This window comes from Otolemur garnettii, unplaced genomic scaffold, assembly GCF_000181295.1.
Source record: "Otolemur garnettii isolate 467f Iridium unplaced genomic scaffold, OtoGar3 scaffold00095, whole genome shotgun sequence".
Lineage (NCBI taxonomy): Eukaryota > Metazoa > Chordata > Mammalia > Primates > Galagidae > Otolemur > Otolemur garnettii.
The window spans coordinates 2413052-2429214 of record NW_003852490.1 but is presented as its reverse complement, the minus strand read 5'-3'; the positions used below and the strand labels follow the sequence as shown (position 1 = coordinate 2429214).

The window sequence follows — 16163 nt, the reverse complement described above, 5'->3', positions numbered from 1 at the left end:
AAAATACCAACATTATAATTATTATTATTATTTGAGACAGAGTTTCACTATGTCACCCTCGGTAGAGTGCCATGGTATCACAGCTCACAGCAACCTCAAACTCTTGGGCTAAGTGATTCTCTTGCCTCAGCCTCCCAAGTAGCTGGGACTACAGGTGCTCACCACAACACAGGGCTATTTTTTGTTGTAGTTGTCATTGTTGTTTAGCAGGCCTGGGCCAGGTTGAACCTGCCAGCCCCAGTGTTTATGGCCAGTGCCTTAACAACTGAGCTATGGGCAATGAGCCCCAACATCATATTTTGAAAAACCGGAAAAAAAATAGTTCTTCATTTCATATGGAACCAGGAAAAAACCCCATAGCCAAGGCAATTTTTAGTAATAAAAACAAAGTCAGTGGCATTACTCCATCAGACTTTGGGCTATGTTACAAATCCAGTGATCACAACAGCATAGTATTGGCACAAAAATAGAGATACAGACATTTGGAACCAAAACAAAAACCAAGAGATGAAACCAGTCTTTATAGCCATCTGATCTTTGATAAACCAAACAAAAGCATACAGGGGGGAAAAGAACCCCTATTCAATAAATAGTGCTGGGAGAACTGGATAACCACACATAAAAGACTGAAACTGGACTCACATCTTTAACCACTCACAAACATTGATTCAAATGGATAAAAGATTTAAATCTAAAGCATGAAATGATAAAAATCCCAGAAGAAAGTGTGGGAAAAACTTCTGAGGATGTTGGCCTGGGGAAATATTTTATGAAGAAGATTTCAGTGTTAACTGCAACAACAAAAATAAACAAATGTGACTTAATTAAACTGAAAAGCTTCTGCACAGCTAAGGACACAACAGTTAAACCAAACAGACCACCTTCAGAATGGGAAAAGATATTTACATGTTACGAATCTGCACAGCTAAGGACACAACAATCAAAGCAAACAGACTACCTCCAGAATGGGAAAAGATATTTGCATGTTACGAATCTGATAAGTAGGATCTATAGAGAACTCAAATTAATTGACAAAAAAAGAGCGAACAATCCCGTCTACCACTGGGCAAGAGATAGGAACAGAAGCTTCACCGAGGAAGACAGACAAATGGCTAACAAACACAAAAAAGTGCTCACCGTCCCTAATCATCAGATAAGTGCAAAACAAAACCACTCTGAGATATCACCTAACCCCAGTAAGACTAGCCCACATTACAAAGTCCCAAAGTTGGAGATACTAGCATGGATGTGGAGAGAGTGGAACACCTTTACACTTTTGGTAAGAATACAAACTAATACAGCCTCTTTGAAACAGGTACGGAGAATCCTCAAAGAACTCAAATTAGACTTCCTATTTGACCTTGTAATCCCACTACTAGGCATCTACCCAGAAGGAAAAAATCATTTTATCATAAAGACATTTGTACTAGATTGTTTATCACAGCTCAATTTATAATTGCCAAGATGTGGAAACAACCTAAATGCCCTGGAATGGATTAATAAACTGTGGTATATGTATACCAGGGAATACTATTTAGCCATAAAAAGACAGAAACTTTATATCTTTTATATTAACCTAGATGGAGTTGAAACACATTCTTCTTAGTAAGTATCACAAGAATGAAAAGTAAGTATCTAATGTACTCAATATTAACATGAAGCCAGTAGATGATCTAATTCACACCCAGAGAGGAGAAAATCTCATTTCGATTCAAGTTGGGGGGAGGAGGAATGAGGCAGGGGAGAGGGGAGGGGATGGGGTTGGGATCCTCCCACTTAATAGGCACAATGTAGGCAAGTATGGCAACACCGTTTGGGTGCAGGACACAACTACAACAGGGACTTTACCTAATAAATTCAAATATTGTGACCTGGTTGTACTCTCACATTAACATGAAATTTTTTAAAATTTTAAAAAATATTTTCAATTCATGGTTGAACCCACAAATGAAGAACCCATAGATATGGAATACACAGATACAGAGGACCAATTATATTCTTTTTATTTTACTAATACAGTAGAACCTCCATAGTTGACCACCTCCCTACTTCGACCACGACCTAAAGTTGACCTAATTTTCATAGACTAGACATGCACTACATGTATGTTATCAGTACAGCAGCACTAGTTCCTTATGTTGACCACCTCTGTATGCTGATCAGTTTGTTACAGTCCCTTGTGGGTTAGCTTCTAGAGATTCTACCTTATTTCATTTCTATTTTTTTTGAGAGACAGGATCTCACTCTGTCAGAGCGCAGTAGAATGATCATAGCTCATGGTAACCTCACACTCTCAAACTCCTAGGCTAAAGTGGTCCATCTGCCTCAGGATTCCACATAGCTGGGACTTTAGGCATATATCTCTACACTTAATTTTTATTTTCTTATTTTTTTGAGACAGAGTCTTACTATGTCACCCTCAGTAGAGTGTTGTGGCATCACAGCTCACAGCAACCTCAAACTCTTGGGCTCAAGTGATTCTCCTGCCTCAGCCTCCCAAGTAGCTGAGACTACAGGTGCCCACCACAATGCCTGCCTATGTTGCAGTTGTCATTGTTGGTTAGCTGGCCCAGACCAGGTTCTGGGCCAGTTCAAACCAGCCAACTTCGGTGTATGTGGCTGGAGCCATAACTACTGTGCTACCGGTGCCAAGCCCACACCTAATTTTTAAAATGTTACCAAGGCTGGTCTCAAATTCCTGGCCTTAAGTAATCCTCCTATCTTGACCTTCCAAGGTGCTATGACTATAGTCATACGCCACCATGCCTGACCCATTTTTTAATCTTTTATGTTGTATTTTTACTGTACTTTTTAATTGGTTAGATATGTTTAGATATACAAACACTTACCATTGTGTTACAATGCCTACAGTGTTTGGTACAGTAACATGCTACATAGGTTTACGGCCTAGGAGCTACAGGCTACACCACATAGTCTGTGTGGGGAGTCAGCTATCTCATCTAGGTTTGTGTAAGTACATTCTTTGATGTTCACACAATAAGAAAATCACCTGATGACACATTTCTCAGACTGTATCACCCTCATTAAGTTATTCATGACTTAAAAATAGTAAAATCTTTAATTTTAATAAATACTCATTAGACCAGAATACTCACAGTTTATTCATTAGCTAAAAGCTGAATATGAGAGAAGCCTAGATGTGACATTTGTTACTGGTTACCACATAAAACACCCTCAGATTACGGCTAAGCTGGGTAGAAAATACACAGTTCTTCAAGTAGAAAGACAGAATACAGTCAGGTTGCACTTTGGGCTGCTCAAGTTTCAAAATCAATCTGTGGCACCTTAGCAATACTTAAAATAATTGTCTTCATTTCCACCATTCCAAGTATAGACCTTAACAGTAACACTGGGTACAATGCAATATTACACTCAACTAACAGTGTCACGTGGGAGTTAAAGTTAACTTCAGATTTCAACCTATACACCCCGGAACACACTGTTATTTACTATTATGTCTTTAGAAAAGGCTACAAAGAAAGTCTTACAATTAACTGGACCCGAATTAGATTACTTCACATGTTTTTCCCTCTCAGCCATCTGTTTTCCATACATTAGAGACTGATATTGTCTCCAAATCTGAATATCCAAAGAGTATAATGACCTGGATGAGCGCCTTGATTCACTGAAGATACAAAAGTCATCGCCATCATCCCAAACTCTACTTGAGGCCTTTCTATTGCCGCTGCCACCACCGCCACTGCCACCGCCACCGCCACCACCCCCGTGAGATTTACTAGCGTGACTCCTGCCTCCTCGTCCTCCTCTAGAAGACCCTTTTCCGCCTCCTTTTCCTGGCTTGCCTTTTCTTCTTACTGAAGAACTCATTTTTACCTGCAAGAGAAAAAAGTTAGTAAGACAACATAAAATTAGACAAGTATAATAATTCTTTGTCAAACTTATGGATAAAGGCTACTTTAAAAAAGTAAGGGAAAAATGCAAAATTTTAAAAGGCTGGTTTTGGAGCAGTATTTGGAATCTGTTCCAGAGAAAAGAGTCTTAAAAATAGATTTTAAAATGCTCCTAAGAACAATAAAACACTATTATAGTCCAGTTCAGGGGTAAAGGGAAGCAGGAGGCAGAGGGAGGGAGGGGAGGAGGCGGCATCTCACCTACTGTGCACATTGTGAGGGTGTATAACATGCCCCCTGGGTGAGGGGCTCTTCTACAAGTGGAACTTTTCCCTGGAAGTGAGAACAGTGTAATCTAAATATTGTACTCTCATATTAATTTGAATAAAGTTAAAAAAATAGATTTAAAAAAAATTAAAGGGGCCAGCCAGTTCAGGGGAAGCATGGATAAATCCTCACAAAAGATTTACAAGTACTACCTCCTCAGGACTAACATTTAAAGTTTCCCTGACACAGATTTCTTAACCAAAGATGTACATCAGAAACAGATGAAGAAGTTTCAAAACACACATGCCTAGGCCCCAATCCTAATAGAGGCATTAAAAAAACTCCAGTTGAGAAGAGTTGTTTTCATGTATTTTATATATGATTTAATAAAATTTAAATTTACATGCTCTATCAGGAACACACTCCTGGCTCATAAAGTCTGCCTAGGGGTACAAAGAAATAGGCCATAAAATAGATAACTCTAATTTCTTTCCAAAAGAATTGACTCCATGTGTAATGGGGTATGGAGAAGTTCAAACCCAACGATGCTTTAAAGAGCAGTGAAGTTGTGGTGAAAGGGATTTAATCAAGACAAAGCTCAAACTGTGGGTCACCCAGTTTGCAAGAGAAAACCAAGGAGTAAGACCACACTGGGAGGAGCCTTCTTGGGGTCAAAACAAACATGAAACCCAGACCTCAGAAACCATCCCTGAAGAGAAGCCACACTTTGGATTAGTATGTGGAGGAATTTACTATACAGGGCTTTGTTGGAAAAAATTCATCAATATCCACTCCCTCCGCGCATCCTCCCCCAAAGCTAAACCTTCCCCAGGAATACTGTCAAGAAGGAAACAGATCTCACAAAAATAATCCAGCCAGTCACTAAAAGTTAAGTAACCAAATAACAATAACAAACCCTAGGAAGGGGGGAATTATTACCCAGCATTGCTGTATTACCTAAAATATCAAATTCCCAACAAAAAGTTACAAGGCATGCAAAGAACCTCAAGTATCATCCACACACTGGGGAAAAAAAATAGGCAACACAAACTGCTGTGAATAAGACTGGATGTCAGATTTAACAGAAAAGGACTTCAAAATAGTTACTATAAATATGTTCACAGAAATAAAGGAAAGCACGATTAAAGAAGTAAAGGAAGATATGATGATAATGTCCTATCAAACTGAGAACATCAATAAAAGAGATACAAAATTATAACAAAGAACCAGATGGGAATTCTGAAGTTGAAAAGTATAATAACTAAAATTGAAAATTCACCAGAGGAGCTCAATAGCAGATATGAATTGCAAAAGAAAGGACTGATGAACTTGAAGTTACATTGTCACAGATTATATAAACTGAGAACAGTAAATGAAGAGAAATGATCAGAGCCTCAGAGACATGTGAGATACCAACAAGGGCCCAAATATGTATCATGGGAGTATCAGAAGAAAAGAAGAAAGTAGAAAAAATGTTCAAAGAAATACTGGTAGAAAATTTCTCTAATTTATTGAAAAAACAATAACCCACATGCAGGAAGCTCAGTGGCCTCCAACTAGGATAAACACAAAAAATGGACAACACTGATATTAAGATTACATTAAGAAGTTTGTCTAAAATAGACAGACTGTACTAAAAATGCTGAAGGTCAAAAGACAAGGAGAAAAATCTTAAAAGCATTAAGAGAAAAAACAATACTTACAAAGGGAATCCCAATAAAATTAAACCATTGATTTCTCACCAGGAACAAAGGACAGAAGAAAATGACATACATATTTAAAGCACTTACAGAAAAAAACTGTTAACCAATAATTCTATATTCAGAAAAATTATCCTTTAAAAATGGAAGTGAAATAAAAACTTTTTCAGATAAACAAAACTGAATTTGTTGGCAACACCCCTGTCTCACAAGAAATACTAACAGAAATACTAACAGAAGTTCTTCAAGCTGGAGCAAGTATCCCCAGATGGTAAATTAAATCCGTATGAAAAAAACAAAAGAGCACTGATAGGGCAGTTCCTGTGGCTCAAGGAGTAGGGCACCGGCCCCATATACCAGAGGAGAGGGTTCAAGCCCGCCAGCCAAAAACTGCAAAGAAACAGAGCACTGGTAAAGGTAATTGTGTGATTACATATACACACACACATATATAGCATATAAACGTATATTGTATTTATTTGTTCTGTAAATGTTGTGTTCCTTTTATTAATTTTTTGTGTGTTCCTTTTAGTAAAATGAAAGAATAGACATTAAAATCATGAGGACCTATAATTAAAATCATGAAATCTACAGCATCAATTAATAAGCATATCAGATTAATATCTACTGTCACAATTTGGCAGTGACTTTTCTTTGGATATTAGATATAAATAATATCTAAATGTAAATAATTTTAATATATTAGTTATGATATATGTAGTATTTTTTTTAAAAATCACTTATAACTTTAATGCAGTTAAAACACTTTCTACTTTAAAAGAGTGGATAACATTGATATTAAAATTACTACTTTAAGAGGTCTGTCTAAAATAAATATTGTGGCCTTATATTCAGACTATTGCAGAAAATACTGCATTTCAATGGATGCAGTTGTCTACAAAAGACTACATATTAATTGTTCTTAAATAATAAATGGAAACTACAGACACCACTGCACGGTTCATGCACTGATCTGTTCTTGCTTTTGTAGTCTAAGGACTTCGGTCTCTGACTGTTAGGCGATCACCTTGGAGGATCAGTTTTCTGTCAAAGGCTGCTGACTTTTATCTTTTTCTCTTTATCACCCTGGGTTGCCACATTTTATCCTATCATTTGTGTTTAGCTTTTGTGTGCCCTTGAAATCAGCTTTATTGTAAGTAAATCTGTGTCTACTTTAAAAGACTGGAAGAGGGGGAAAAAACAATCTGCCAAATCCTACAGAGATGACTGTATTTATATATTGTTTAAAACCAACGTTTTAAAAAAAAGTCATAAAAGCTTTTTGATTAAACCAGAAAAAAAGCAATTGTATAAAACAGCATGTATATGATATAATGTTGGACCTATAACCTATAGGAATGCTACATATGTGTAATATATTTGCCAATAATAGCACAAAGCAGATTGGTGGAAGTATAGCTTTACCGGACTAAGAAAATGACTACAGATGGTAAAGTAGTAATTATAACAATGTATTTTGGAGCGTGTTAACATTAACAGATATAATATGTATAACCATAATAGCACAAAAAGGGGGGGGGAAGGAACAGAGCTATGTAAGAGTAATGCTTCTATGTGTCTTAGAATATATATCTATATATATTCTGAATAATCTCTATCAGAATGCCATAGACTAGGTAATTTATAAACAATATTAGTTTACTTGGTTCATTGTATTGGAGGCTCGAAGTCCAAGAGCACCACGGTGGCATCTGGTAAGGGTCATCCCAAGGTGGAAAGTGGAAGGCAGACACAAAAGCAATACAGAGTAAGGCACCAGGGGCCAGATTCACTTTATAATAATCCACTCTCTTGATAACTAACCTGCTCCCATGATAACAACTTTAACCCATTTATGAGAGCTCTGTTCCAATCTCTTCTTATTAGGCTCTATATCCCAAAATTGGTGCATTAGGGATTAAATCTGTAAACTTTGGGGGGACACAATCAAACCATAGCAGTATCATTAGAATTAAGCTAGTATAAATCCAAAACTGATTCTGATAAATTAAAATGTGCATAATAAGCCTCAGAGCAATCTCAAAAATCTACATTAGAAAATATTCACTTAATAACTAAATGCAAAAGGAATCAGTAAAGTAGGAATAAAAGAACAAATAGGCATGAGACACACAAACATCAAAAAACAAAATAGAATGATAAATGTAATTCCCATTACATCAATAAGAAAAATAAATGTGAGTAATTAAACAATCCAAAGACAAAGATTATCATACTGGACTAAAAAACATGATCCAACTATATCCTCTCTAGAGATGAGACACTTTAAACTCAAAGTTACATAAATGAGAAGCAAACTAAGTGCCCTTCAACCTATGAATGGATCAACAAATTGGTTTATGTATGCCATGTAATATTATTCAGCCATTAAAAAGATGAAGACTTTACATCTTTATATTTACCTGGATGGAGCTGAAATGTATTCTTCTTAGTAAAGTATCACAAGAATAAAAAAATAAATATTCAATGTACTCCGTACTAATATGAAACCAATATATAAGCAATTACATGCTCATATAAGCAATATAATCTAGTCCAGGGGTAGAAGGAGGCAGGAGTGGGGTGGGGAGAGGACGTTTGGCAGAAGGAGGGAAGGCATGAGGTGGGATCTCACCTAATATGCACAATGTAAGGGTGTATAACACGCCCCCGGTAAGGGGCTCTTTTACAACTAGAACTTTACCCTGGAAGTGAGAACAATGTAACCTAAAAATTTGTGCCCTCAATTGGGCACCTGTAGCTCAGCAGCCCGGGCCTGCCAAACAACGAGGTCAATTACAACCAAAAAATAGCCGGGCATTGTGGCAGGTCCCTGTAGTCCTAGCTACTTGGGAGGCCGAGGCAAGAGAATCCCTGAAGCCCAAGAGTTTGGGGTTGCTGTGAGCTGTGATGCCATAGCACTCTACTGAGGGTAACATAATAAGACTCTTGTCTCCAAAAAAAAAAAAAAATTGTACCCTCAAATTAATTTGAAATAAAAGAACAAAAATAGGGTAGGGCACAATAGCTCATGCTTGTAATCCTAGCACTCGGGGAGGCTGAGGCAGGTGGATTACCTGAGCTCACAAGTTTGAGACCAGCCTGAGCGAAAGTGAGACCCTGTCTCTAAAAATAGCCAGGTGTTGTGGTGTGTGCCTGTAGTCCCAGCTACTTGGGAGGCTGAGGCAAGAGAATGGCTTAAGCCCAAGAGTTTGAGGCTGCTGTGAGCTGTGATGCCACAGCACTCTACTGAGGGTGACAAAGTGAGACTCTGTCTCAGAAAACAAAACAAAAACAAAACAACACCATAGTTACAATAAATGAAAATAAAAGAATGAAAAAGGAATTATGCAAACAACAACCACAAGAAAGGTAGAGCGGCTACATTAACATCAGACAATATACACTTTATTTTTATTTATTTATTTATTTTGAGACAGAGTCTCGCCCTGTCACTCTGGGTAAAGTGCTATAGCATCATATCTCAGAGCAACCTCAAACTCTTGGGCTCAAGCTATCCTCTTGCCTCAGCCTCCCAAGTAACTGGGACTACAGGTCCCTGCCACAACACCCAGATAGTTTTTCTATTTTTAATAGAGACGGAGTCTTGCTCTTGCTCAGGGTGGTCTCAAACTCAGAGCTTAAGCAATCCACATACCTCAAAGTGCTAGGATTACAGGTGTGAGCCACTGTGCCTGGCCAATATACCCTTTAGAACAAAATATATTACTATAGATAAAGAGGGATATTTCTTTTTTTTTTTTTTTTTTTTGAGACAGAGTTTCACTAAGTCATCCTGGGAAGAGTGCCATGGTGTCACACCTCACAGCAACCTCAACTCTTGGGCTTAAATGACTCTCCTGCCTCAGCCTCCCAAGTAGCTGGGACTACAGGCACCCACCACAATGCCCTGCTATTTTTTGATTGTAGTTGTCATTGTTGTTTGGCAGGCCTGGGCTGGATTCGAACCAGCCAGCGTCTGATGTATGTGCCTGGCACCCTAGCCTCTGAGCTACAGGAGTCAAGCCAAGGGAGATCTTTCATAATGATGAAACAGTTAATCCATCAGGAAGATATAACAATTATAAACATATATGCACCTAATAACAAAGCACCAAAACACATGAAGCAACAACTGACAGAAATGAAGTGAAAAATAGACAATTCAATAATAATAGTAGAAGACTTCAATACCCCACTTTTAATAATGGTAGGACAACTAGACAGAGGAACAATAAGGAAACAGAACTCTTGAACACTGTAAACCAACTAGACCTAACAGATGTCTATGGAACACTCCACACAACAGCAAAATATACATTCTTCTCAAGTACCCATGAAATGCTTTCCAGGATAGATCATATTCCAGACTACAAAACAAACCTCAATAAATTTAAAAAGATACAAATAATACAAAGCATCATTCTCCAACTAAAATGGAATGAAATCACGAATCAAAAGCTGGAAAAATTGTGGAAACTCACAAATTTGTGGAAATTAAATTAGGTCTCTAAGTGTTCCTCTCTTCAAAATTCTTCATGTTAAACAAATGTATAAGTGCTTATTTTATGTTTGTCTCTCCTACTCCCACTCTGAGTGAGCTCTTTGAAGGAAAGGACTATATCTATTTTGATTATCACCATACCTCTAACACAATGTCTGACGTATGAAGCAGGAATGCAATATGTATTTGTGCAACACATGACTGAAGGTTGAATAAATGACTTATGTGAAGAATGGAGACATTTCACAAACATGTACTGAGCACTTACTATGTGCTAGACCATGGGTATATAACAGCAAAGACGACAAAAATTTCTGCCTCATGAAGTTTACCTTCTAGTGGGTAAGAGAGACAATAAACAAATGAATACATACTATAATATCAGTTAAGTTTGTGGTCCCCAGCACCCAAGATGCAAACCAGTACCAGTGCCTGGCCTGTTAGGAACTGGTGGTACAGCAGGAGGTGAGTGGTAGGCCAGTGAGCAAAAACTTCATCTGTATTTACCACTGCTCCCCGTTGCTTGCACCACCGCCTGAGCCTGAGCTCTGCTTCCTGTTAGGTAAGTGCAGCATTAGATTGATATGGAGCAGGGCACCTAATATAAACTGCACGTCTGAAAGATATACATTGCCCACTTCTTATGAGAATCTAATGTCTGATAATTTGAGGTGGAGATGTAATGGGCTTGAATCCTTCTGAAACTAGTGCTCCCCAATCCTCCCCCAGTAAAAATTATCTTCCCTGAAACCAGTCTCTGGTGCCAAAAAGGATGGGGACCATTGAGTTATGTGTTATCAAGAAAAAAGAACCTGAAGCTGTTATTTTTGATTGTGTAGTTGGGTATGTCTCATTGAGATCACATATGAGAGGACACTTGAACAAAGAGAGGATGAGTCACAAGATACGGTCCTCTCCAGGTATACACAGGATTGATTCTAGGTCCCTCCTCCCTCTCATATGCCAAAATCTGCACACACTATGACCCTAGTTGGGTCTGCAGGAATTAGTCCTTTGTATGTAGATTTCATGTCCCTCAAATACTGTATTTGTGTACAGTATTTTTGATCTGCATTTGGTTCAAACAAATTCTCCTGTAAGTGAACCCAAGCAGTTCGGACTAGTGTTGTTCAAGGGTCAAATGTATGCACAAAGTGTGGACTCATTAAAGGCTTACCAAGTGACCACAACAATGGGGAAAACTTAATTCTGTAAGGTTGTGAATCAATAATTACCCATTATTTCTAAAATTTTGAAAAAGGGAGAAGGAGGGGCAGCGCCTGTGGCTCAAAGGAGGAGGGCGCCGGCCCCATATACCAGAGGTGGCGGGTTCAAACCCAGCCCCAGCCAAAAACTGCAAAAAAAAAAAAAAGAAAGAAAAAGGGAGAAGGATATACAAATCAACCAGATCAGAACGTCATCTCAAAAACCACCTGGCCCAGATAAATTTGTGTGTACTGAGAAATATTAGGTAAAAATCAAGAACATACTGTACTCTGATTTAAAACAATTTGTCTCACACTAACCCAGAAAATGTTACCTTTACAACTTGGTCTGAGACATAAACTGAAAACTCTAAACAAAGACTTGCTGGGTGGCATCTAATATCATTCTCATACGTTTTCCAGTAACAGGAATTAGGTAGTATAACACATGGTTAGATTCCCACTATTCTATTCCATCTAACCTGGGAAGATTCCAGCTATCTTTCTTCACTGTGTACATAGGGACCTAAGTTTGGCTTTGAGAGTATCCTTTGTTTCAGACCCAAGGCCCTAAAAGCTGACTACACACCCCTCTCCTCCCAGGCAAATCTCTGACTGCCTAAAATATATCCAGCTCCACCCAGATAGCCAGACCTCCCGCCTTCTACTAACACACATCGTCCCGAACCCTCTCCCCCAAAAGCCACTCAATTCAAGATGGAGACGGAGACAGGAAACTGATCCTGGGCCCCTTCAAGCCCAACCCCTTACTCAGCTCCGAGCCTGAATTCCGCTTCTCTGCCTCCAGACCGAACGTGGACAACCTTAGCTGCAGAGCTCTGCCAGACCTGGTCCCGGGGCCTGGGATCCTGCTGGTCCAGATTCACCCGCCCCAGGCAGACAGGCTGGGACACACTGGGCCGTGATGTTTCTGTATCCTGAACACTCTCGGGGCAGGGAGGTGGCAGACGGGCCGCATACGGATAACCAGGGCGACGCGCAGACCATGCAACACTGACACACAGCCCTTAGCCGCGAAAGTAGGAGCTGTACCTGGCTTGCGGCGTCCGTTCCTGGAAAGGATGATCGGAGGCGATGCTCAAGGGCCAGAGGTCCCAAAAGGGCTCGGCCACCCTCAGGAATCTCACTTGGAGCGGAGCAGCTCGGCTGTGGCCCAGCAGCTGCTGCCCAGCCCGGCGCCCTCTGATTGGCTCAGCCTCGGCCCTTCTCGGTTCCCTTCCGGGTGAGAGGTGCATGGTCGCCCCAGCAACCGAGCCGCGTTTGGTGCTGTGCTGCGCCTTGTTCTCTCCAGGCCGCAGAGCTGGCGGCCCAGGAGGAATCGCAGAGTCAAGACAATCTCTCTAACACCTCTCGATCAGGTGAGTGCCCTCCTCCCAGGTCGCCGGCGGGGAAGGGCATCTTTATGTGGAACTAGCGCCGAGTCAGAACTTGACCCCGGTAACTCGCGTGCGGTGTGGCGAATTTCTTGACTGTGTACGCTGGGAGGTGGGGCGGGGGTGCGGAGCGCCCTTGGGCTGGGAATGAAGAGACTTTTATTCTCGTTTTTATTCTGTGGTCAATTCGCTTGTTGTGACACGTTAGGCATATGCCCGCCTTTCCAGGGTTCATTTTTCGCTATGGTGCCAGGTTCTCTCTAGCTCAGAAATTCCAAAGTTTCGAATGTAGAACCTTCCAAGAGTAATTGAAAACAGTTCGGTTTCTCGTATGATTACGTTTAGTGCCCTGCTTCATAGACATTTAATGATCGCTTCTCAAGTGCCCTCCATTCACTAATCATTCAGGTCCTATTAGTACTAAACATCGAGTTAGATAGTAGATTGAGAAACGAGATTTGACTCATCTGCCATTCTTGCCCTGGAAGGGCTGCGTGTGACAGGGTATCTGGACCCAAAAGCATCATTTTTCTAGAGCCCTAAATACTGCAGCAGAAATAGATGCAGAGTGCTGCGGGAGCCCCTAAAGGAGTCTGGGGGTGGCGAAAAACAAGAATAAAGGCTTGCAGAAGAGCCAATACCTGCGTTGAGGCTACAAGAAAACAATAGCTAATACACACAGTTTAGACACTGGCCTAAGTGTTTTACATACATGAGCTTATTTACTTAATTTTGTCAGCCCTCTAAGGGTGAGGAAACGGAAGCATAGATAATTAAGCAACTTGTCCAAGGCCAAAGAAGATGGTGGAGACTGCATTCATTCCTACATAGGTAGTCTGATGCCAGAGCACGAACTCCTAAATACTACATTCTTATTTTGCCAGTTCTTAAGGATAGATGGCAGTTAACCAGGCGAAGAAGAAAAGAGTGTTCTGGGAGAGAGTACAGCATGGTGCCTGTGGGGAACTAGAAGTCAATTTGGTAACCTAGTTAGTATCATTAAACATTTAAAAAGCACTCTGTGTCTCTGTTGCCTTAGAATGTCAAATCTTGCAGACATGTATATAACTAATACATGAACATATACAGCAATTTCTCCGTTCCTCCACACTTCACTCTTTTTCCACAACCAAATCTTAGAAATTGTAGAAAAAAATTAACAAACATACTGAAATGTATACAGAGGGCACCAAAAAATACATACACATTTTAAGAAAGGAAAGAACTGTATTAAAATTGTAATACTCAATATATACCAATAATAAAAGATGAATACAAGTCATGTTGACTTCTGCGATTACAAGAGGTGCTCACAGTGGCTACTATCAGGGTCCAGACACTTCGTCTTCTTGGAGAAGTGGAAGGAGTTTCTTCCACAAACTCCTTCTTAAACAACGTTGACCAAAGTGCCCACTTGTATCGCTGTGCATGCCATTTCAGTTTGTTCCCTGAGTACCGCCAGTGTAGACGGTGTTCTGTGGTTCACCACATCCTTTAAGGTCCCTGATAGATAGAAGTCAAGGGGTGTTAAGTCAGGAGGACATAGGGGAGACTCACCTGCACCTCTTTATGCTGTCCACTGTCTGGGCAAATTCTTACTGAGGTTAAGCTCTCATGTCTGTGTTCGTGTAATAATCTTGGGATGAGAACTTTCCATTTTGCTGTTTTAAGAACATGTCTTATGCTTGTTCTGCTGACTCCTGTCTCATATGCACATTGTTTGGTAGACTTCTGTATGAGCGTGTAAACTGTTCCAAGAAGAAGCAGGACTTGCTATGTGAGGCCTCCTGATCTTCCCTTGTGCACATCACACACAGCACCATGTGTCTCAAACTTATGAATAGTATAGTTGTTAGGCGTGTGGGAGGTTCTGTTGCATACTCACAACTCCATTGTTGTTGTACTTCCAAAGCATTCTTAAATTTCAAACACCACTTCAAACTGATCTTGTACTCCCCAAAGGACAGCTGTGCGTCCTCCCTTTTCTTTGACTGCCCTGCCTGTAGTATGGTGACGCCAGCATTTGATTCATGCTATCTTTTGTGTGAATCTCATGCTACACTTTGCTAATTCAAAGTTAATTCAAATTAATTCAATTCAACTTTGAAGAGTAGTATGTAGATAACATCTTTTAGAATGTATATACATTTTTCTGCACCCCGGTATATATTTTTATGATCTAGTGTTAGTGTCTATATTTAATCTCAATACAAGAACCAAATGCTAGTAAGATTACTGTCTACCTTTTGCTGCCACTTCCATATTGATCCTACCTGAATTTCAGTTACAGATTCTATTTTTTAAATTACTATTTTTTTTTTTTTTTTGAGAGAGAGAGAGAGGGTATCACTTTGTTGCCCTGGCTAGCCTGCAGTGGCATCATAGCTCACTGCAACCTGTAACCCCTGAGCCTCCTGCCTCAGCCTCCCAAGTAACTGAGACTACAGGTGCATGCTACCACACCTGGCCATATTTTCTCACTTTTGCTCTGGCTGGTCTTGAACTTCTGGCCTCAATCAATCCTCCTACCTCAGCCTTCCGCTTTCTGCTAGCGTTTAAGGCGTTTAGCCATTGCAGTTGGCCTTAAAACTTATTCTTTTTATTTTCTCCCTCACAGCTGGGATGATAAAACTTAATCTTAATAACAATATCAAACAATATAAAAAATAAAAATACTTTACTTTCATTTTCCTCTTCCTATTTTCTCCTGACGTTATTTTTTGCTCCGCGTTAGGGTACATTTTCTTGTATTCCTTTCAGAGATGAAATGTGAGTACTAAACTCTGAATTCTGCCATGTCCAAAAATCTTTAGTTTCCACGATTTTAGATTGATAGCTTAGTTATGGATAGAATATTAGGTTCAAAGTAAATTTCCTTCAAAATTTTAAAGACATGCCATTTTTTTTTTGTAGTATCCAGTATTAATGCTGGTCTGATTCTTCTTACTTTGTAGTTTGTTGTAGGCATTCTGGGTTTTGTTTGCTTGTTTTTAACTAACCTGCCTGGCCTTTGTCTGTTGTCGTGAAATTTTACTACAACCTGTCTAGGAGTGGGATTTTGCTTAGTACTCATTTATAGTATAAGCACTCATTTTATGCAGTTCTGAGAAACTTTTGGCTATTAAAGTATTGTGTCCTCTCCTTAATCTTTCCCTTTGGTATTATGAAATTGACATTTTTAATCTACTTTCAATTGTTTTTTTTTTTTTTTTTTTTTTTTT

General features: G+C 39.5%; 2 protein-coding genes across 3 annotated transcripts in view; one reads left to right on the top strand and one right to left on the bottom strand.

The window, feature by feature from the left end:
- DHX57 (DExH-box helicase 57) overlaps positions 1–12689 on the bottom strand; it is a 90815-nt gene extending 78126 nt beyond the window's left edge. Inside the window, exons 1-2 of one of the 2 annotated variants that reach the window (XM_003795672.2) lie at positions 12602–12689; positions 3626–3855 (exon numbers count right to left, since the gene is read on the bottom strand). In XM_003795672.2, coding sequence (XP_003795720.1) covers positions 3626–3849 — 224 coding nt within the window. In that variant the 5' untranslated portion in view covers positions 3850–3855; positions 12602–12689. Of the gene's footprint in view, positions 1–3625; positions 3856–12601 lie in introns of those variants that run through there. The other variant, XM_023516672.1, reaches the window with a different exon arrangement.
- A 97-nt stretch (positions 12690–12786) lies between these two features.
- MORN2 (MORN repeat containing 2) overlaps positions 12787–16163 on the top strand; it is an 11201-nt gene continuing 7824 nt past the window's right edge. Inside the window, exon 1 of the mRNA XM_003795671.1 lies at positions 12787–12927. The gene's annotated coding sequence lies outside the window, so the exon portion shown is untranslated. The remainder of the gene's footprint in view (positions 12928–16163) is intronic.